This window comes from Humulus lupulus, chromosome 5 (genome assembly GCF_963169125.1).
Source record: "Humulus lupulus chromosome 5, drHumLupu1.1, whole genome shotgun sequence".
Lineage (NCBI taxonomy): Eukaryota > Viridiplantae > Streptophyta > Magnoliopsida > Rosales > Cannabaceae > Humulus > Humulus lupulus.
This window is the reverse complement of record NC_084797.1, coordinates 221521929-221546968: the sequence shown is the minus strand read 5'-3', so window position 1 is coordinate 221546968 and position 25040 is coordinate 221521929. Positions and strand designations below refer to the sequence as shown.

General features: G+C 33.7%; 1 protein-coding gene and 1 long non-coding RNA gene across 2 annotated transcripts; both read right to left on the bottom strand.

Annotated features, from left to right (window-relative positions):
* Positions 1–1661: 1661 nt before the first annotated feature.
* LOC133833987 (uncharacterized) lies at positions 1662–3544 on the bottom strand. Its single transcript, XR_009893253.1, has 3 exons — positions 3201–3544; positions 2509–2944; positions 1662–2436 (listed from the first exon to the last, which is right to left on the bottom strand). It is a non-coding gene; the product is annotated as an uncharacterized LOC133833987 (long non-coding RNA).
* A 231-nt stretch (positions 3545–3775) lies between these two features.
* On the bottom strand, positions 3776–12559 carry LOC133778220 (uncharacterized). The gene is made up of 2 exons (XM_062218091.1): positions 12137–12559; positions 3776–4055 (listed from the first exon to the last, which is right to left on the bottom strand). Exons 1-2 carry the CDS (start codon positions 12385–12387, stop codon positions 4001–4003), a joined length of 306 nt encoding a protein of 101 aa, XP_062074075.1. The 5' UTR covers positions 12388–12559; the 3' UTR covers positions 3776–4000.
* Between the last annotated feature and the right edge of the window lie 12481 nt (positions 12560–25040).

Sequence of the window (25040 nt, the reverse complement as noted above, 5' to 3'; positions counted from 1 at the left end):
AGACAGTCTGCAAGGTATATCCTGGTCGATGGTATTTTGTACCAAAGAGGATACTCGATGCCACTGCTCAGATGTGTTACACCAGAAAAAGATAAAGAGCTAATGAAGGAGGTGCACGAAGGCTTCTGTGGAGACCACGCTAGGGGGCAAAGCCTATCAAAAAAGATCCTAAGGCAGGGATATTTCTGGCCAACGATGAATGAGGACTCGATGGAGTTCGTGCGAAAGTGTGATAAGTGTCAGCGTTTTTCCAAGATCCCACGAGCGGCTCCCAACGAGTTAAAACAAATGCAAAGTCCATGGCCCTTCGCAGTATGGGGTATAGACTTAATCGGGTCCTTGCCAACAGGGAAAGGTGGTGTGAAATATGCAGTGGTAGCTGTCGACTACTTCACAAAATGGGCCGAGGCTGAACCGCTAGCAACCATAACGACAAAGAAAGTACTTGACTTTGTTATCAAAAACATTTTTTGTCGATATGGATTGCCAAGAAAGATTGTCTCGGACAATGGCACCCAGTTTGATAGTGACTTGTTCACAGACTTCTGCGAAAGACATGGCATCATCAAGAGCTTTTCTTCAGTTGCTCATCCCCAAGAAAATGGGCAAGTCGAAGCAGTAAATAAAACATTGAAAGATACCTTGAAGAAAAGGCTCGAGGAAGCTAAAGGAGCATGGCCAGAACAATTTCCTGAAGTCCTCTAGTCGTACAGAACATCCCACCGAACAGCAACAGGTCATACCCCGTTTTCCTTAGCAAACGGGTACGCGGCCATGTTGCCTGTCGAGTTGAATCCACCTTCCCATCGAAGAATAACATACGAAAAAGGCCAGAATAGCCAATTGTTGATGGGGTCCCTAGACCTAGTCGATGAGAGACGAGAAAATTCCCAGCTCTGAGTAGCTGCGTACCAGCAAAAAGTCGCGCGGTATTTTAACTCCAAAGTAAGAGAAAGAAAGTTCACCGTCGGGGACTTGGTACTTCGAAGAGTTTTCTTAAACACCCGCGACCAAGCTGCTGGAGTACTCGGACCAAACTGGGAAGGACCTTACCAGATTGAAGAAGTCATTCATCCAGGCACTTACAAACTTGCACACTTGAATGGAGATCTCGTTCCATGTTATTGGAATGGAGAACACCTGCGCAAGTATTATCAATAAACAGTCCTTCTTAAAGGACTGGCTTGTATTTATTTTTACTTTTTTTACAAGTTTTGAAAAAGGGTTGGTCATGAAATATGGCTAATCGCTTATAAGTGTAAGATCTTTTTAAGATCACTCGTAAAGACATGTTTAGTCCATTTAATATGAGAATTATAAGGGACTGTGCGCAGCCAGTCATTCTTGCCAAACTTTGTAATTTTTTACAAATATTTGCTCATTACGTGTGTTGTTTTGCTGTATTACAATTTTCATGATTTAAACCGAGCAGTGATGATCGTACAGGTTTTGGTCAAGGCAAGTGACAAAGGACCTAAAGCTCCTCGATCACTTGGGGGGCATATAAGGCACATAGAAAGCAAAGCATACCAAAAGGTATGTAAACACATGAGCAAAATAAGTAAAAGCATGCTACGGTACTTAGAGTATTTTTCAAAATTTTATATATTTTGTTAAGTCAAACCAAAGTACTATGCTAAGTTCGGTCATGCGAACAGATGTTATAATAAAGTAAAACTATTATAATATCAAAAGAATTCTTTTACACCGCGAGCAATACTACTCGGATGTAAATGTTAAGTTAAAAGGAAAAGTTGCGCATGTAGCAATAAGAAAATAAACATTGTCTTAACATCATGACCTGTGGGTCATGTAAGAAAAAGAAAATAAAATAAGTAGAAAACAAGCTACGGAGCAGCAGGAGGATCTTGGGGAGCATCTTGGTTAACTGCGTCTTCTGCAGCTTCCCCTCCATCCATCCCCGTGGCCAACGAAATCTTGGGGGAGGCAGGAACTCTGGCCCTCTCTTCGGCAGCGCAGCGAGCCAGCTCAGCTTTCCTAGCGTCCTCTGGAAGGTAGCCAAAATTGGCACTTTGGTTATGCTTCCAGAAGTCGTAAAAGCATCGAAGTGTCGCATTCTTGTACCTTTCTAGGTCCTTGGTGTTCGTGAGCTTGAGTTGCTCCACTTGGCTCTTGAGACTGGCAATGCTCTTGTCTTTTGCAAGATTTTCCTCCTAGAGCCTTTTGACTTTGTGCCAGTGGATTCGACTGGCCTCCTCGTATTCCTCTATTTTTTTTTCTAGCACTTTCCAGAGAGACCTGTTTCTTCACTAGATCCGCAACCAAAGAGTCCTTCTGCTGGGTCACCACTTCCAGCACCCCTGCGTGCCTTGCCTCCGCGGCTTGAAGTTCCTCCATCAACTTGAACTCTCAAGCACGGGACTACTCGATGCTGGCACCCGAGCGCAGGTGGGCAGCCGTTAAAGTTAGCATGGCCTACGCAAAAAATAAGTGTTAGACAGATTTCAGAAAAATCATATTTTATGCAAAGAGAAGTAAGATGCTTACACTGGCAGTCTCGTTCAGGGCCCTGTTGATGATCTGATCGACCCCCATTTCCTCTGTCCCAGCCATAGCCTCTTTGCAGTGGTCATGTTTGAGGATTTTGGCCAGGCGGTCCTTGGCAGATCTCAGGGCACGGTGTAACAGTTCCGTCCCAATTGAAGCCCCCCCAACCTGTTGTGTTTGTTCGGTAGGGGCTGGGGTGATGGAGTTTTGGCAGCTGGAGCATTTGAAGGTGGAACCTCCTGCTCGAGATGATGTTGTTCGATATCTTGGGCAGCAGGCCCCTCCGCCGGAGAGCCCGAGGCTCGGTTCTTCTTGGCCGAGGGCATTTGGCTGGACTCCGCGTCATGTTGCCTGGACAACTTCCTCTTGCGAACCAGGGGGACTTCTTCCTCCTCCTGAGTATAGTAGATGTCAAAGACATTAGCAGAGGCCATTTCTGCAAAATAAGTTAACATGCAAACAATGAGCCAAAATGGGTAACAAGTTATGTTGCATCAGAAAAGAAATAAAGAAGTAAAGTCCAATACCCGAGCTATTACTACTAGTCGCTATACTATTGACTCCACTAGTCATACACTCACTCTCTGGCATTATGAAGTCTGGCCCTAGGTTTGGAGTATATGTAAAATTGTCGTCCGCGTCAAATAAGTGACAGGGAATTGGCAAGCTATCTAAGAATAAAATAACTGTACCATTTTCGTCAGAGGACTCATCTAAGTCAATGACGAGCTCAGTCGCCTTTTGTTTTCCCTTTCCTTTAGGGGTAGAAGACCTTTCTGCTAGAGGGGTGCCAACAGGTTCCCTGATTGTAACCCCAGTCGGTCTCCGTCAGGGAGGAGACTCTGGTGGTTGCTGCTCAGGATTTTCCTCGGTAGTGGCACTTCCTGCTGCAGGTTCCCTCACATCCTGGTGAAGGGCCATGAGGCCAACTAGCCTCAAGTTGGCCTCGGTGACCAGAGATTTGACGCTCTTCTCAACGTCTGTCATGCTGGCCAACATGGCAGACCTCAACACCATGTCTGGTGTTGGGTCTGGTCACAACCATGGGCCTGAAAAACACAAGAAGTTTCAGAAAAATGCAAAGAAAAATGTTAAGTAAAAACAGCGACCAGTGGAAAAAGACTTTTACCTCCTCGAGTGAAGGCCAGGTTTATTGCAACCATGTCAGATGTGAGGAAATACTCCTGACTGTACTTCTGTAACGACACAACTACTCTAGACTTTTGGACCATTAACGAAAACTATACATACTAATCCTTAATAAAACTTACAAGTGAAAATACCATGACTTTATTAAGAAACTTGTAAAAATAAGAGTTAAACTTACATAAAATTTAGGTTAGGATATGGGATCCCATTGTTTTAAAAACAAAACATATCTTAATTGAAATGAAAAGAGATTACATAAATAGTGCGGAAAAATACATGTAAAAACCATAAAACAAAACTACATCCTCGAATCGAAACGCTCGGCTCTTGAATCCATTCTGCCTCAATACACATTCTCCAAGCTTCCAAGAACCTTTCCCGCCACTAAGACTACTTTCCTGCACATATAAACAAAAAGGAATGAGCCTAATGCCCAGCAAGGAAAATCTAACACATAGTTCATATACATAAATTTCATAAGAAACATAAAAACATAACATAACACTTATATCATACACATACTATAATGGCCATTATTACTTGGGGTCCCATAGACTAAACAAGTCATATGCCCATTAGATTAGTGGGGTCCTACTAGCTAAGTAGGTCATATGCCCATAATCCGTTTGGGGCTTGTTAGTCATATGGGTCATATGCCCAAGCCTACATACATACATAACATAACACATTTCATAACATAAAAACATAAGATAACATATAAAACATATAACATATGAATTCTATCCTATTTTCCTTACCAAAAATATCGGGATAAGAGGACAGAGTTGGGACTTTGGAACACTCCTAAGAACCATTTGAAAAAGAGTGAGTATAGTGAAGAAGAGAAATGAAAGGAATGGAAGGACTAAACCATTGAGAAAATACTTACCAAAAACTTATGTGCAAGTTCTTAGATTTCCTAACCAAAATAAAGATTAAGGTTAGAAGGCTGAGTAGAAGACTATGAGAACTTAAAATAAAATAATACCAATGACCTAAGGTGTGGAAATACCTTGAAGACTTGTAAGACCAATCTAAACCTCGAACCGAAATACTATGAAACCTTACTTCCCCAAGTGTTTGATAAGCTTATGATGATCAAGCTTATGATTCCCAACCCAAGTGTTTACACTCTCACACTCACCTAGCAACTTGCAGCCTCTGAAATTAGAGCAAAAGATGAATAATGGCTGGGTACTAGGTCCTATTTATAGAGTTTAGGAATGAAAGGATCTTAATTTAACTTGAATAAAAATAATGGCTTATTAAGTGAAAATAATTTGAATTATCGTTCAGCAGATGCTGAAGACTCGTTCAGAAAGGTGCTGGACTTATCAAGAGGTTGAAGGTTTGAATGGGAAACGATTTTGAAAACATTCAAAATATGCTGAAGGAGGCGATATATCGCCCCCTATAGGCGATATATCGCCTGGACCATTATGCCCGAGGCAAACGTGCATCGTTTCGTGTTTTCCGTATCTACGTGCTGCGATATATTGCCCCCTGTAGCTGCGATATATCGGCATACGCTGATTATTTAAACACGAAATTACACATTTTTAGCTTAATTTGAATTGAGTAAACAGCCTTGACTAAGCCCTTAAACGTTTTCAAAGCTGCTGACTGACCTTAGAGTATTCAAATTTTACCCTTCATAAATTTAATCCTCAAAATACTTAATCATTAATAACCCATACATAACATGTGCTTAAAATCCTATTGGTTCTTATCTAAACCTTATAGTATAATAAATATTATCCTCAATATCAGTCATATTAATCAAACCTTAGGTTAAAATTAATATTTTTAAACTATAGATTAAACTTAGAAAATCTACAAGTACTACTATGAGTGTCCAATTAAATCCTGGTTTGAACCAAAAATCCACAGTCATAAAGATAATACTATAATTACTATAATACTACTATCTAACTATCTAAGTAAAGTTCTTGGACTCTACAACTTCCCCACGTTTGAAATATGGGTTGTGTCACTCAGGAAGGTTCGGTTGGTCTCCTGGTGACAAAAGTAAAAGAAACCAGTACCAGATTTTCGGGGGTTGGACTTAAGGTCAAAAAGGTAATTGACCTTGTGATGGGTAGGCTCTGGCCATTTCTTGTGGTTATAAAGGATATAGAGTGCAGCAAGCATTCTATATCAATTTGGTGTGATTTGGAAGGGGGCAACTCCAAAATAGTTCGCCACCCCCTGGAAGAATGGATGGAGAGGAAGGGTAGCCTCAGCCTCTATGTGATATCTCGACCAGGCGCTGTAAACGCCTCCAGGAAAATTCGCCCGCTTGTCTGCAGTGGGGATTTTGAGGGTTACCCCAGAAAGGCCGTATTTTCTGAAGCAGTTGGCTAGCATCCTAGGGGTTACCTGACTGAGTGGGGAAAGATACCACCTGACGTCGGGAAGAACTGAATACCGAGGACGGGCCCTGACGTGGATGTGAGGGTCGGGAGCATTATTGTCTCGACCACTGGTTGAGGGAACCCCATCCTGCGGGCCAGGCTAGGCTAGTGGATTCAAAGGGTGTTTCTTCTTCTTGGCGGTAGTCTTAGCACGACCCATGCTGGCAGAAGTTGGTTGGGGTCTTGGAGGAGAAATTCGCGAAAAGGGAATCTCTTGGATTCGCTGAGCTGGTTCCTCTTCGCCCTCGAGCAGCTGTGCGAGCAGGTCGTCGTCAATCGACCTTTCACCTCCCCACAAATCTGGCATTAAAAGCTGCAAACAGAAAAAGGGGGAAGTGAGAAAGAAAAGCCTAAAAAGTCGGTTAGAATAACGCTGTTCGTGTACAAAAGTATAACTTTTATACAGCAGCATTCTAACGAGAAAATTGAAATTTTTGTATGAACAGTTTGAAAAATAGATCAAAAAGTGAAAGTAAAAAGTTTTTTCTAAAAAAGGTTTTCAACTCCAGTAAGGGCGGGAAAAACACAGTTTTTCAGCTAGCCTAAAAATTGAATTTTTACTTCGATTTTACGTCCTAAATCTATGATCTCGACTATCAAACTGATTCATAACCCCTATAAAACAAGGATGCTCTACCATACCTAACATCAGCAAGCAAACGTCCAATTTTCCTATTTTTTTACTCAAGAACTCGATACTATTTCAAAGCCTAAAAAAAAGCTAGCGTAAACAGACATGCCCAGCAAGGTAAAGGGTGCAAAGGTTCTGAAATTTACCTGTATGAAGATTGTGAAGTCTTGAAGAAATTTTGAGTCTAGGTGTGCGAACAGCAGATTCCTGGAACGACGAAAGATGAACTTCGGAGAAATTTCTGGGCTCTGTCTAGGGAGTTCTTGACGGAAAGATAGCTTGTAAAGAGTGAAAAGGACATTCTAGAAGCTATATATATTGTCTAAGATATGTTAAAAAGAGGCAATCATAAGTTCCCCTTTTTCGAAGCATGGGGAAGAGTGATAGCCGTCAAAGGTTTGCTTGGGAACCAAAAAGGCATGATTGGACGTGGGTAGGTCACTTTTTCCAAGGAGGCACGATCTACTCTGACAGATTTGGTGGGGTAATCGAAGGGTCATTTTCCTAAAGTATATTTATTGTTGGTCGTAATAAATTAACTCGTGGGGCAAATGTTATCCAAAAAACAGGTGTGGATGATGTGGCAAGTATTTTCAAGACGTGGCTGACACCTGGCAGAGGTTCTGTTCGACCATCGATCAGGGATGTTCCCCTGACACGTCATTTGAGTTTTATATACAACCAGATTGCTCGTATAATCCATATCTTTATGAGTAATCTTGTAAAATTATAGTCATATCCGAGATTATTTCCATTTATACCTGATTATCCGATTAGTTAGGGAAAAATATCTTTAACTAATTCATGTAACCCTCCTTGAGCCTATAAATAGAGAGAAAAGCTCAAGGGAGGGACTTTTTGGCTGATTTTTGTTTTATGCTTTAGAAGAGAATTCTCATTCCTCTAAGGCTTGTGAAACTCGAAGAACCCTAGTTCTTTGATCACTCCTTTGAGAACCAAGATCAATAAAAGCTTAAGTGGACGTAGGTCATTACCAATTCTTGGGGCCGAACCACTATAAATTGTTGCGTCGTTTATTTTTCTAGCCATTAGATCTTATTCAATACTTTTTATCACATCAAGCGTTTGACTCCGTGTCAGTTAACCAAAACGAGGGTCAACACCAAGTGTTTAGAAAAGCTTAGATTGGAAAGCTTTTAACCCCAAAACCCTAGTGTTTCTCTCTAGAATGAAGTTAGCAGCTTGGAGGCTCTGAAGAATACTTGAATGATGATGCAAATGGCTGAGTGAAAGGTCATATTTATAGAGTTCAAGGAGTGAAACTAACTCCTTTTAAAATGAATAAAAAAATTGAATAAAATTTAAATGTTATGTTCAACAGATGCTCAGAACTCGATCAAAAACATTCAAGAGCAAGTCCAAGTTGTTGAGGGTTGTTTCTAGCTCGGATTCCAAGAATTTTCAAAACATACAAGTGGAACCGATATATCGCCCCTTATAGGTGATATATCGCCTCCCCCTTTGTCACGAGACTCTGTGTTTTCATTTGTGCGAAGTCGATGTGTCTTCCGTATCACCCATAGCCGATATATCGGCTCCTATAGCTGCGATATATCGGTATACGCTGATATATCAAACACGTTTTTGCATACTTTCAGCACACTTGAAGTTTGTTTAAACCATTTTCATCGAGTAAAACGTAATCCTAATCGCTGAGGGAAGGTTCTAGACTTCCTAGGTTTATCCTTTATTAATTTATTCATCTAAAATCCTTAATAAACATGCATGTGACAAGTGTCACGTTCTTAATTATTCTATCTAAACATTAGGTTATAATAAATATCATTTCTAGGACCAGCTATATTAATCAAACCTTATGTTAAAATTAATATTTCTAAATTATAGGCTAAACTTATAAAATCCATAACTATCTCTATGAGTTTCCAACTAAATCTCGGCTTGAACCAATAACCACGAAAACTAAAATACTAAGCTACTACTACTACTATCTAGCTAAGTAAAATTCCAAGACACTACAGAAGAGTTTAAGGACTTGTTTAATGAGAAGTATTAAAATGAAGCAGTTCAAACTAGATGGATCGATGAGTTTGTGAATTTGGTTCAGGGTAATATGTCTGTTACAGAGTATGCTTTGAAGTTTGATAGGTTGGCCAAGTTCGCCTTTGACTTGGTGCCAACCGATGTGACTAGGAAGGAAAATTTTGTTCAGGGGCTAAACTCTATGATAGTCGGGGTGTCAGAATTACCTTTGTACCTGGAGTGACCACTTACACTTAGGTAGTAGAGAAAGCCCTTATTGTTGACGGCGTTGAGGACAAGATCTAAAGAGAGGGCGCCGCAAGGCGCGATTCTCGGAGGGTGGTGCCTCCGTTTATAGGGTCTAGTAAGGGCGGAGGCCCCATTGATAAGAAAAGGAAGACCATAGACACAGTTAGTACCCCTGGTACAAAAAAGAGATTTAGGGGCACTCATGGTGGTCGCCAAGGCGGAGGTCAAAACTGGAGAAGTTATCCAAAGTACGATTGATGTAGGAGACACCACTTGGGAGAATGTCTTGCCAAGGAATGTTTCCTATGTGGTGTGGTTCGACATCTCAAGAAGGACTGTGTGTAGTCGAAGGAGGAACCAAAGAGGGGTGACAACTTGATTCCAGCTCGAGTGTTCATGTTGACGTAGTTAGAGGCCGAGGCTAGTCCGTCAATAGTGACATGTCAGATTTCTAGCGTTGGTTCCTCCTATACTGTATTGATTGATTCTGGTGCTACACATTCGTTTGTTTCTAGTAAAGAAAAACTTTGTAGACCTTGTAAATTGTATGCTTTAGGGTTTGGGACTTTGCTGCCTACTAGGGAATTGGTAGTCTCTAGGAGATGGATCACATCACTAACGGTAGCGGTAGATAGTAGGGAGTTGTCTGTAGCTTTGATTGAGTTAGTGATGGAGGATTTTGATATGATTTTGGGTATGGATTGGTTGGCTAAGTATGAGGCAACCATAGATGGTGACTTTCAAGCTTGAAGAAGAGGACCTATTTGTGTTTGTGGGTTCTGTGAACGGGCCTCACATTCCTATAATCTCAGCGTTGAAGGCTAGAGACCTATTGCAATGAGGTTGCATAGGATTCCTAACTAGTGTGGTGGATACCACGAAGGATGTACTAGTCCGATAAGGGAGATTAGATTGGGTTATGAGTTTCTAGATGTGTCCAGATTATGTACTGGGGTTACCGCCGCATCGGGAGATTAATTTTATGATAGGGTTGGCACCAGGAACAGAACCAATATCTTAGGCACTGTATAGAATGACTCCAGCGAAATTAAAAGAATTGAAGGTTCAGTTGCAGGAGTTAGTTGACTTGGGGTTCGTCAGACCTAGTTTCTCACCGTGGGGTGCACCACTGATGTTTGTGAAGATGAAAGATGGATCGTTAAATATGTGTATCAACTATCGGGAGTTGAATAAGGTGACCATCAAGAACAAGTATCAGCTAGCTATGATTTATGACTTATTTGACCAGTTGCAGGGTAAGGAAGTGTTTTCGAAGTTTAATATCACCAAATGAGGATCAAAGAGGAGGATATTCTGAAGACAACCTTTTGCACGAGGTAAGAGCATTATGATTTTTTGGTCATGTCCTTTGGACTGACCAATCCCCCTGCAGCGTTCATGGATCTGATGAAGAGGGTGTTCAAAGAATATATGGATAGGTTCGTGGTTGTGTTCATCGACGACATTTTGAAATACTCTCAATCAAAGACAGAACATGAGTAACATCTTCGTTTGTATTACAGAGGTTAAGAGAGCACATGTTATATGCCAAGTTCAAGAGCTGCAAGTTCTGGTTTCCTCAAGTGGCATTTCTTGGTCATATTGTCAGTAAGGGCGAGATTATGGTGGATCCGACCAAGATAGAGGCGGTGAGAGATTAACCAAGGCTAAGAAGTGCTTCAAAGATTAGAAGTATCCTGAATTTGGTGGGATATTATCGACGTTTTGTGGAAGGGTTCTCGAGGATTGCAAGGCCATTGACTGAGTTGACACGCAACAATTTGAAGTTTGTTTGGTCTGACATGTCTGAGAACTGCTTCCACAAGTTGAAGCGGCGGTTGATTATTGCTCCAGTTTTAGTCTTCCTTTGGATCATGAGAAGTTTGTAGTTTATTGTGATGCTTCGAGACATGGGTTAGGCTATGTTCTGATGCAGGCAGGTAAGGTGATTGTCTATGCCTCAAGATAGTTGAAGGAGTATGAGCAGCAGTACCCTACTCATGACTTAGAGTTGGCGGTAGTGGTATTCACACTGAAGGTGTGGTAACGTTATATGTATGGGGAGAAGTGTGAAATATACACTAATCACAAGAGTTTGAAGTCATTTTTCACACAGAAGGATTTGAACATGAGACAGAGACGTTGGTTGGAATTGGTAAATGATTATGATTATGAGATTCTCTATCATCCAAGGAAAGCCAATGTGGTAGCAGATACTTTGAGTCAGAGAAGTCTGAGACAATTATTTAGTTCGAAATAGATATCAATAGAGTTGACAGAGGATATGACCAGAGCGAGAATAGAGTTGGTGGTGGGTCAGTTAGCCAACATTACTTTACAATCTACACTATTGGAGAGGATAAAGGAGGGGTCGAATGGGTGATTCTCAATTAGTGAAGCATAAGGAGGACATCCTAGCTGGAGTGGCTAAGGACTTTACAGTTTATGAGATGGATACACTAAGGTGCAAGGATTGCATTTGTGTTCCGATGGATGTTAGTAATAGGCGAGAGATTATTGACGAATCTCATACCACTCCATAGTCAAGAACCAATCACTACTACAAAAAAGACTTTTTAGGACTCGCGGGGCGCGAGTCCTTTATTTGAGAGCCTTAAAAAACTGGGGTTTTTTAGGACTCGCGTTGGGAGTCCTAAAAGAATATTTTTAGGACTCGCATTGCGAGTCCTAAAATAATGTTTTTAGGACTCACATTGCGAGTCCTAAAAAGTTTTCACTACTACAAAAAAAAACTTTTTAGGACTCACAATGTGTGTCCTAAAAAATTTCTGAGTACCATTTAATTAATTATAATTTTATTTTATAAATCAATATTTGGGTAAAATGCCCAATTTTTTTTAGATTTCATTATTATTGAATGAATAATAAATATATACTTATATATTTAAAATAAATAAATTATAGAAAATATTAGAAATATTCCTATAGTTAGCTGAATGAATATATTAAAGATACTCAAAAACAAAATCAAAGCAAACATTCTTGAGATAACTAGCAAACATTAATCTACACCATGAATATTATATGATTATATACAATCAACATCAATAGCATATCCGAAACTTTTCCATGGACATACAAATCCAAACTAAATTTTTCCATTAACATAAAGATCCAACCAAATACAACACTGAAAATCCAACCAAACACAACCAGCCATCACCTGAAAATGAAGACCTGCCTGCAGCCACCACTTGAAAATGAAGACCCGCTTGCAAGCCACCGCCTCTGTGAGCCACCGTTGCAGCGAGCCCCTCTGCGAACCACTGTTACAGCAAGCCACCGCCTCTGTGAGCCACCGTTGCAGCGAGCCCCTTCGCGAGCCACCGCCTCATCGTGAGCCGCGAGCCACCGTTGCAGCGAGCCTCTCCACATCTGCTTGAGCGAGCCACAGATCTCGTCAACGGCGTCCATGTGCGGCCAGGTGCGAGTCTGAAACTAAGGGAGACGCATGGAAAGGCTGAGGGAGAATAGAGGGTCGACAGGGCAGGGGAGAAGAGAGGGAAGAGAGGGTCGGCAGGGGCTGAAGCTTTTAGGGTTAGGATTTAGTTTATTAGGTCAAATTTTTTTTTTAAATACAATATTTGGGTATAACCCCAAATAAATAAAATTCAATTTTCATTTCTTTTTTTAAAAAATAAAAAAAAATCTGTTTTTTTAATTTAGTTATTAAAATAAAGCATTAATTTATTCATTTATTTATTATTTTTTACTTAAAAGTTTTTAGGACACCCAAAGTGAGTCCTTAAAAGTCACCACTAATATTACACTTAAATTTTCTATTAAGGTTTTTTAGGATCCACATATATTTTTAGGACACTCATTGCGAGTCTTAAAACAGTTTTTAAGGAAAATTGGAGGGAATTTGAATTTTTTTTAAATTTAAACTTTTAGAATACACATAAGTTTTTAGGACTCGCAATGCGAGTCCTAAAAAGTCCAGGAGGTATTTGTTTTAAAAAAAAATCTCAAATATTTAGGACACACATAGTTTTTAGGACTCGCTCCGCGAGTCCTAAAACAAATTCTTTAAGGACTCGCGATGCGAGTCCTAAAAAGTCCAGGAGACTTTTTTAGAACTCGCATTTATGTGAGTGTTCTAAAAATGTATCCTAAAAAGGTGATTTTGTAGTAGTGAATGTGCAAAGTACAACCTGATAGCATCAAGAAATCAAGAAAGGTTGACCTTGATGAAATGGTCCCACCAGGAGGAAACAAAATGAAAAGAATGTATGTGAAAATGAGATGTAGTGGCTGTGGTAAAGAATGGCACAACTTCAGAACCTGTGGAACGAATAGCCAAAAGTAAGTTAATTGTTATTTTTACTTGTTACTAATTACATTTATATTTTCATTTGCTACTAACTGCTTTTTTTTGGTTTCACTTTAAGTGTAATGAGGCTACACCTGAGGATGTTCCTACTCAAGGTCCAACAACTGAGGCTAATTTGGAGGTTCAGCCAACAATCATGTTGAATCCAAACCCTTGTCGTCAACTATTAAGGAAAAGTCCACGGATTACTGCAATGGAGGGTCAAACTATACTGCTTTTAAAGCATCAATTAGGAGAAGAAAATTAGATTTCAATGTTGGGACCATACCAGAAGTACATCCAAGACAGAACAAGCAAGCAAGAAAAAGAAATATGATTTGACCCTAAAAAAACAGTTGGTTTAGAGTATATTTTGGGAAATATTTTGATTTTTTTGTAAATTTGGAACGAGAACCTTTTCTGAATATGTTTTATGAGTTGGAACATGTACTGGTTCTTTCAGCTGATGTATTGGCACCTTTTATGTAACTTGGGCTTATAACAAGTTGGTTAAATGGTTTGGAATATGCTTTAGAACAATTCAGTTAAATGGATTAGTTTGCTGTAATGCAGGACTTGTTTTAGGATTTATCACTTGTTTTGCTTATTTAGTTTGCTGTCTGTCATCACTTGATAGTTTTGCTTATATGATTATTATTTTTGAACTTGTTTCTTGTAAAATTGGTAGCTTGCCTTGAACAATAGTAAAGCTCACAATTTTTCAACAATTATCTGGATCTTACGGTGACCATATGTAACTTACATATTTTTTCACAATGAGAATATTTTGTAGTAAATGGGGTACACATTCACTTGATAAGAAAACCCTAAACAGAGTAATATATATATATATATATATATATATATCATCATGTTGTCATTAATATACTCAAAATTACAAGAAGCTTACACCGTTTTTTTTTTTTCAAAAAAAAAAAAAATTCCTATTTCAACAATAAATAAAAACTAACGCCAAAATTTTAGATATTTTATACCATAAAAAATTCTATCAATTTCTTCATCTTTTGCAGCCCTCCCAAATATTCTTCCATTTGTTCTAATTTTCTCATAAATCTACCCAAATCTATATTAGATCTTTGTCCAGTAGGAGGGTCAATCAACTTCAAAAATCTACACCCATTATCTACATTTCTCCGTTAAAAGAAAAATGTATTTATTGAATGTTTCTTATAAAAACAAATCTCAGATTAACGACAAATTCATATGTTGGAAATGAGGATAAATTTCTCAGTTCAAGCACCTCAGATGGATCTCGGTAAACCAGAGATGAATCTAAGAACACAAATCAATAAGACTAATTATCAAACAATTAGAAATCGAAAAATATGAAAGCATAAATCAACACAAATATATATACTGGTTCAGAACAAGATCAATGTGATCTTGAACCTAATCCAGTTTTAGGAATCACTATCTCCTCTTTATTCAATCAACGAAATGAGTAGACATCAATGGAGCTTCTTGGAACAATCTTGGATCAAACTCTCTAAACACTCAATCACACAGGTATTTTCCTCTCAATCCCAGCAAGCACTTTCCCAACAGTTGTGATTCTCAATACAGTTCCCCAAACCCAGCTCTCACAACATTTCTCAATACTCAATCTTGATTTCCACGCTTGGGCTCTCTCTCTCTTCTAATCTGGTGTTTCTGCTGTTTCAACTGAATTTTCTCTATACTAACAAGTGGATTCTATAGTTGTCCTTTTTTATAGACCAAGGAAAGAAAAATAACACTTAAGTTAATGAGGTTGTTATGACAGTTGTCAACCAAATAGCCCATTAACAGAATTAGTTGAGATTTGGAGAAACTACTCTCATATCATAAGAATATTTTTAGAGTTTGTTGCCTTATATTTAGGGAATCCAACAAACTTTCTACCATGATTGTCATCTGTCAAAGATGTGCGTATCACAACTTCCCACCCAGAGCCACATATAGGTATGCCCCATTGAAGCCATGTGGTTAAGAGAATTTGAGAGAAGAAATTAGGGTTTGGACAGAAACTAATTCAAATACTGAAGTAGAGAGAAGAAATTGGTTGTTAAAGGTAAGGGTAATTTTGGTTAATACATCCAACCACCTTCCCAAGTCACTATTTCGTTTTTGAATTCAATGGGAACTAAACAAAAGGACATATAGTCACTGAAAATTATTCGGGGGAATTTACAACAAAAAATAGTTCAAGGGCAAAAGTTGAAGTTGGTAATAGTTGGAGGGGTAAAAAAGCTATTTTCCCAAAATATATAATTTTTGTACCTTAATTTGATCAAGTCAAAAATTGACTATACATTAGTCCGGTTTGGCTAAGCTTTTTAAATTATTTTTAGCTTTTAGAATTAAAAAAAATACTTGTTGGAGTTTTTGAGTAAAAAATAAAAAGTTTTTTTTTTTAATTTAAAAAGTCGTTTGAGAAGTTAGGATTTGTAGTTTTTTTTTTAAATACATTTTTGAGAAGCTGTTTTCAAAACTAGAATAATTTTATTATTTCTAATTTATTTATAAAATATATATTTTTTATTGATACCCAAACACTTTAAAAAAGAATTTTTCATTAAAAATAGATCTTTATAAAATAATTATCCAAATATAAAAAATAAGTCAAAATTTTTATTTATAGCTAAAAGCAACAAAATTTGTGGATAATAGCATTTGCATCACCCACTAATTTCTTTTTTGTTATCAAAAGAAATTATTGTAGGGGACAATGGAAACTGTTCAATGCAAGTTGCAGACATATATTGTGTATCACATAATATATATATATATATATATATATATATATCAAAATGACAAGGAAGAAGAAACAAATGTATTTTGATCACCACTTTACTTTTGTACAGCATTAATTATTGCATTATTAATTACATTGATACATTTTTTTATCTGAATTACATTAACACTTATATATTGCAAAGGAGTGTACAATACCATGTAATATAATAAAATTTTCAAATGAGTAAAAAAAACAATAAAACAGATGAGTCTCTTCTGCATTATTAGATGGGCTATTTGGAGACAGATCACTCATTTTGGGCCCTCACTGGCCCAACTTATTTATATTATTTTACTACCAAAGATTGGACTGCAACTTCTCTTGACTCTCTTCAAATAAATTTTTGGAATGTTTAAAAAAAATTAGCTTTTTAATATATATTTTTTAATTTTTTAAAGAAAGAAAAAAATTATCACAAAAATACAGTCTTTTTTTACCAAAAGAAATGCATCCATTATAACCGATACCATACGTATATTTAAAATATATCAAGCATATATACTAAATATATATTTTAGATATACCAGAAATCATAATAAAAATAATCCTTAAAAAATGTTATAATTTTTCGTATACTCATATTAAAATAATCAAATTAATTGTATTACTATAAAGACAATATATCTTAATAAAGATGTGACTTTAAATATTTTTACTTAAAAAAAAACTTATTTAAACTAGATATTACCTACCTTGAAGTTCAATTCAAGCGGAATAAGAATGAATTCAACTACTACAAAATAAATTATTATCTCAAATAATTAATTTTAGATTAATATTTTATTTTATAACATATTTCTAATATAACACAACATTTTCTTTTATGAAAGTTCGTGAACACGAAACATTAAAAAATATATATAACTTATTATAATGTAGAAATTATTCTTAACTTAAAATATATAGTACTAATTTCTTAATATATAATTATACAAAAGCCATTCAAATGCAGAATATTACTGCCTTTTATATCAAATTACCTATAAAAAATGAACAACAATATTATTTATTCTCACATCTTATATATAATAGAGATGTAACATCTATTGAATTTCATACTTATTCCACTTGAAATGGATCTTCTAATTTTTTATTATTTAAAAAAAAAAAAAAAGTGTTAGATAAGATCATTACCTTGGTGTACCTGTACTTATCTTGTACTTGTACAAAAAAAATCTTTAGGAGGCCTTTCAAATTGATGTCAATGGCCAGCCCATTAAAGTTCATTTCATAATGTACGGACAAAGTCAGCCTAATCTTTTTCACATTTTTTTTTCTTTTTACAAAATTATTGAAAGATTAGGTCACTAATATTATTGGTTACTGTGCTTCTTTTACAAAATTATTGATAGATTAGGTCACAAATATTGGTTACTGTGTTTTAGATAAGTTGTGCATCTAATTTCTTTTTAATAGTTTCGTGACTAAACTATGCTAGCAATCGACGTGTAACAATAATATTTATATATAGGTAAGTTTCCTCTGATAAATATATTGTTGTAAAATAATAAAAGGAGCAAAAAAATACGACATATATGTTCGTAATAAGTAGAAACAATATATATATATATATAAATATATATAAAGCCACAGAGGTATATATATACACTATTTTATTTTGAAAGAGATAATTACTAGAATTGGTCAACAGGTAACTTTTTTATACGTCAATTACTGGTAATATTATTAATTGAAATAAAATAACTATGTTGTGTGAAGAATAAAATAGTGCGTGAGAAATTATTCTTAAAAAAATAAATAAATAAGATATATATGTATATATGAATGTAATATAAAAATTAATAATGGATTAGATCATAAATTATCTATAAGTGGTTTAATAAGAATGTGAAGAGGAAAACAGGGGAAATGTTTAATTTATATAGTATCAGCTTATAATCTAATTATAATAAAGGGAAAATCAATGTCTGTGAAGAAGAAAATAGAAAGTGTTTGATTTAGCAGTAAAATATAAGAATGAGAGGCAGAAAATCGACAGTGATAAATAGTCAAATACAAGTATGTGAAGAAGAAAATACAGATCGAGTTGCATATATATAAAAACATATACATGATTTTCAATATGTGAAGAAGAAAATAGAGATCGAGTTGCATTTATATAATTATATATATAAATACAGACATGATCATGATCGACATGTGAAGAAATAGAGATCGAGTTGCATTATATAAATGTATATATATAATTATATGAATTAGTCACGTACATAATAGCATATATGCGAAGAAGAAAATAGAGAGCGTTCTAATAAGTTAGTAGTAAAAAAAAAAAAGAATTTGAAGTAGAAAATAGACTGGACTGTGTTTATAAGTAATAAGTAAAATAAATCTGTGAAGAGAAAAATAGAGATTGTAATTATACTAAAATTTATATACATATACATATATATATATATATATATAAATAATCAACATGTAAATCAACGATCAAATTAAAGAGTTTGATAGAGACTGAATAGTTAGACAAATATACCCTTACGTGGATTTTTGTATATTTTTGTGGATGATGAAATGCATCCATTCCATAATTAAATATTTTGAACTACATATACCAAACTCAATCAAAGAAAACGAAGGTCAAACATATATAAATATTAATATAACATATATATATATATGGATTCCGTATTATATAACTATTTATCTGATTTGACGTCATGATAACAGGTAGAATTATTCATATGTCTCTTCGATCTCTAATTAATTAAACAAAGCTTCATCTGATTAAGTCAATAATAATAATAATAATAATAATAATAGAGATACCATCATCAATTTGTTACATATTATATATTTATAACTATTTATCCGTCTTTAGTTTATCTTTGCGATAGCCTAGTCATTAATTTGCCTTGTGTTACATGTATCTAACTAGTCATCTTCTTAAACATATAATACCATATCAATATTCCATTGTTGTGGTTATCAACTCTATCTAGCTACCTCGTGAGTTTACAGAATCATCATCATATACGTTAAACTACTTTTATTAACTAACGTGACATACATATATACATATATGATAAAGCTCCAGCCGACCCAAATAGCTAACCCTAACAGATATACATATATATACAATATTGTATAGTAATATTTATAAAGGTTTATGATCGATCTTCCATGAAATTCCTTTCACCTCATTATCCAAACACACATATGCATATATATATATATACGGTGTATATGAAAGAAACTCCAAATCTAGTGAAACTCGTGACCAAATTAATCAATTATTAACCAACACGGTTGAGCTTGAACTGTTAAAGGTTTTTTTTATCACATGTACAGGTCTCTCGGACCACAATCTGCTATACAACTATCCTTTAATTACCACCATAAATAATATAATGTATATATCTAACCATATATAGAATAATTATTAAATGTACAGTAAAATATAATTAATATCTCTGTATATACATGAGGAATAATAAAGAATATATATATATTGGATGATAAGTAGTCAATTATTAGAGCTTCATTTTGGCCTAGTATTACTTATAATTTAGAAAATAAATTTCTACAAAGATGATGACCTAAACACAAATGAGTGGTAAACACATATTATTCAATTTTCTATATACATATATGTGGACTGAATGCGTTTGATGAGAATAGGGCGCGTATGTATATACCATTATATATATATCTGAATTCTGAAATATAATATTAACCCAAATTGAAATTGAAATTGAAATTCAAACTAAAAATCATCATTAATTATTATAATATATATTTTGTTATGAGACATAGGGCGCATGCGTACCACAAAAATTATAATAAATATTTTTCCGACATAAAAAATAAAATTGTACCATATATGGAAGAGCTTAATTCATTTACTTGATGGATATATTTATTACAAACCAACCAAAAATAAAAAATAAATTAAACAAAAAAAGGTGATGTTAATATTAGGCACAAAACATAGACTTTTAATTTGTAATCACTATGGAGCGTTGACCATCTCCATCGTGAAAAGACCATGTCAACGTGGCACCAATCCGATGAGCCTCAAGAATATTCATCATGATAAGCACTTTGGTACGTGGAGTACTTGCCACATCATACATATGTATGTATAGTATATTGACTAACTATCAAAAAATAATCATAATTATTTATGGCCATCACCACACGATTTGTTTCATAGGGTTTACTTGTATATATTTATAAAGTAATTATGTGAGTAATCGTTACATGACAAATACAAGACACCATGAGCCGTCCAATGCGTATGCTTAATTATATTAGTTTTTATAATTAGGTCCTAATTAAATGTATAGTTAATTAATTTATTAGTGAAGGTTCCACATTTGTATATGTGAACAAAATTGAGATGAGTAACTTAATTGAGATACCTGACCCCTTCATATTATCCTCAAAAGTGTCCCCTGTATATACAATTAATATAAATATGTGTATCTCTCATCTATTATGAACATTACTTTATAGTTAAACATTTGAATCAGAAGAAAAATGAACCAATTAGTATATACTATTAGATGCAGTGTAGTGAGAATATACTAAAAAATACAAACTTTCATAATTTAATTGTATTGTATGTGTGCTGGTTTTTTTATGTATGTATAATTTGGCCACTTGGCATAGCTTGTCTGGTGGAGAATGGCTCTTGGTGTACATGAAAGAATACTCTTGTATCTTTTCAGATCCCTAGCTATCTGATACCATAATTTTTTTAATAGATGATTATTGAACTTATATTATACTATATTACAAGGCAGAGGCAGATATCAGTAGCTTTCTATAAGAGAACTTGTATTATATTATTACTGTAAATAGAACCAGTCATAACTCAACAAAAAAGGGTTAAAGAGTTGCTATATATATATATACTGCTCTTGACTTTTCTTTACACTATATTTTTTTTAAAAAAAAAAAACTAAACAAAATTTATATTAAATATACTTTTAGATACCTCATCATCGTCATCCCTATAGTCAATATAATACTACTCTCATTTTGTTGCATTATAACAAGCACCATAGATTGTATTCACAGTATAAGGAAAATGAAGATTCATTTATTAATAAGGAAGGAGGGACCTATATAGATCTAAACAAAAAATGTCTTTTTCTCATATATATATTCTAATTTAATTTATAATCTTTTATTTTAAAAACATTCTTTTTTTGTTATGGCTGATGCAATAAATTTAATATATATTAAATACAACATTGCTTATAGTATATTATATATTAATTTATATATATATAAAGTATTGAATATAATTACATATGTTTATATCAATAATCATTTTCTTTTCGTGAACCTTATTAAAAAAGTAGTGGATGAAATTTATTCCCAAAGACGAGCGATAGAGAATTAATTTTGTAAAATTACAAAAAATAAGTAATTAAGTGTCACTACATTAGTGCACCGGCCAATATTTATTGGATTAATACTGACCACCCTTTAGTAGTTTCACTAGTTTCCATGTTTAACTTGATTTCTTTCTATTATACTTTTATAATTTTTAGGCCGTCCAAACTCCAAAGCATTGAACTTTTTTTATTCTTATATTAATTATTTTCTGAATTAGTCAGAAGTTCTTATAATTACTCTATTGACACGAAAAATCAAAAATTAAAATTGACTACTACTTGGACCTAAACTTATAAAGTCATATCATCCCACTTTGTATAGCTAGCTAGCTAACTTTTGTGAGCACAAAAAGGAAACATATATTGTATAAATATATATATATATAAATATTTATATCACGTTTTCAGTTTCTTTTCCAAAAGGAAGGGAAAGGGAAATCGTCTAGTTATTATGTGTTTGTCAATGGGAACCATCGATGCAAGGGGCGTGTCATTCTTTTCAAAGACGCTATCTCCTTTTTTTCTTTTCTTTTTGTTAGTATATAATATACATATATGAAAAATATAAATATATATATGTAACACAGAGAGAAAGAGAGAGATTTGTTTTTATATTGTAATATTCTGCTTTTACACATATAAATAGTATATATATATGTTTATTTATATATAGTTGACCAAAATTGTCTCACTGATTGATGAGATCGAGTACCTCATCGCCACTCCAATAATTGATTAATCAAATATATATTCTTGGAAATTATAAACGATGTAGAGTGAATGGGGTTCTGCTTATATATATACGTATTAATTAAATACTTTAATTACTAAATAATTCTATGGTAACAGTTATTTCAAACGACAATCGTCGCATTGTGCTTGCACTAGTGATGAGCGATTTATATGCGACATATCGTTTGACATATATATATATATATACCAACTCATTCGTAAACTTTGCGACCAAAATTAAGAAAGAATATTTATATATGTATGTATTCATAGGTACAAGAATTATTTCGAGTAATTTGATTTTGTAGATAATATTGTGGATTGGTACCACAAGATATCTCTATATATAATAAGTGTGTAGATAACGGAAATTCTTGGTTTTAACGGTTTTTATTTTTTAAAGGTTAATTTTAACGAAATATTCTTATATTTAACAGAATATTATTATATTTAATTGTAGTTTGTAAACACTTAAACTTAAATAAAATAAATAAATAATTAAAAAAATTAAAGTAAGATATTTTTAAGATATTTTACCATGATAAATATTTAAAAATAATAAATAATTAAACAAATTAAAATATGATATTTTTGAGATATTTTATTATGATAATTATTTAAAAATAATAAAATCATATGTTTTATAATTTCAATAATATTTAATTAAACTTAAATTCACTTATTATAATAATATTATATTAAACATATAATATAATATACTATGAATTAGCAACAAATTGTTTTTTTTTTTAAAACTAGCAAGAAACTTAAATTTAAAATTTACGTATAATATTTAATAATTACATTAAATATATAATATATAATTTATTGTTGTCACTTCCATATACTTAAACAAAAACTAGAACAAACTAGAAGAAACATAAACTTAAACAAAAATAAATAAACTATTTAATTAAAATAACATATTTATTTCAAATTTATACGATATTAATATAAATTTGATAAAAATAATTAATAAATTCTATAAATAAAACTAAGCAAACGTGTGCATATTGCACGTTGTTTGTATCTAGTATATATATATATATAAAGCTATAGGGCATGTGATGATATATATATATATGGACTGGACATATACATGAATATCGTACTCTATCTTAATTAGGCAGCAAAACTACAAATTAATTACTTTTGTCTTGATCTACTAGTATAATTAATGAAAATGGAATTTTTTTTTATTATTAATTAATAAATCATCAATCAATCATTTTTTTGCTCCCCAAGTTACAATGAAACGAATAATACATATCTTTACGAATCCAATATGATAGGTCACTAATATATATATTAGAATACGCAGAAAATGACTTTGGATTAGCGATTTAAATTTAATGTCGACCCTGATCAATTATTCTCTCAAATTGCAAAAATATCGGCTCTCTGGATGGGTATATGCATGAAAATCTCTCTCAAACAACTACATATATATATATACAACTAATAATGTTATTATAGTATTGGTAATTATACAACGAAAATGATATTATTATATTAATAAAGTTGTATTATTGGTATATAATCAGCGCAAGAATCTGAAACTGAAACTGTATGGTTTTCATTTTAGGGTAGGAAAATAAGTATTTTTTGTTGAAGAAAGTGCACAAGTATATCCAGCACGATACGATACCATTTTCTTGTGCATATGTAATAATAACACCGATCCACAGATGATTTAGTCAAACGACCAGACTGGAATAAGCTGACGTATTGGAAGAAAATATAGTTTATATATATATATAAATTATATAGTCGCCAGAGTACATTTTTGTAACCATTCACACTGTTCAAAATATAAATATTATTATTAGCAACAATTTTTCTCACATTGTGTTTTTATTGATTTTTTATACTCTCATGCTTACTGATCAATATTATCACATTTTTGACATTATAATTCACTGGCTAATTGTTAAAGTTTACATTGTAAAGTGACATAAGAGATCACGAGAGTATAAATTAAATAGGTTTAGAGTAAAACATATTTACTATATACACATATGCTAGTACTACTCAAAAGATAAATATTTACATCACCTATTTATTCGTGCCTATAAATAAATATATATTTATATGTAAGTACACTCAGGAGATGCTAGCAAAAAATAAAAGTACACTCCCAGAGACAAAAAAAATTAAGATGATGACTAGAATTTCAAATAGTTATAATTATTGTACTTAAAATTTGAAGTATAATATAAGTACGTACAAAAAAAAAAAGACTTTGGTTGATTAGATTATTCATTGGAATAATTTAACCCTCTTGATTCTTTTGATTAATTAATATGTAATCATATATACTAATACAAAATTAACGTTTAAGGTTTGCATTAATGGTGAAAGAAAGTACTGGCAATATAGTTACATAGCAACTTGGTTTATTGATCGAACTCAAATCAACTAGTTTAATTAGTCAATAGATAGCCAAAAGAAAAGGAAAAAAGCACACTGTATAATATCTAATAATTCTTAACAACCATAGAATGGTGAAGAAAAATAAAAAGTTTGATTAGTAGTAATAATATAAAGGTGCAAAATAATGTGGCAAGTAGCAGAGATCTCATCAGTAAGATACGAAAAATTCAAACTTTTTTTTAGTTAACTTACTTTCCTTGATTCCACGCACACACATATAATAATAGGAATGGTTTTAAGTATTGATTAGCACAAATATTAAGTTATTAAGTTTTTCATGTTTGAGCTTAATACAATGAATTAATTAAGGTTGGGGGGTAAAAGATGTCTTTTAAGCCACCCATATAAAAAGATTTTAAGTCCAAAGTGGGACCTCCAAGTTCCGACTATATAAGCCCACCACATCTTCACTTGTTTAAGCCATAGT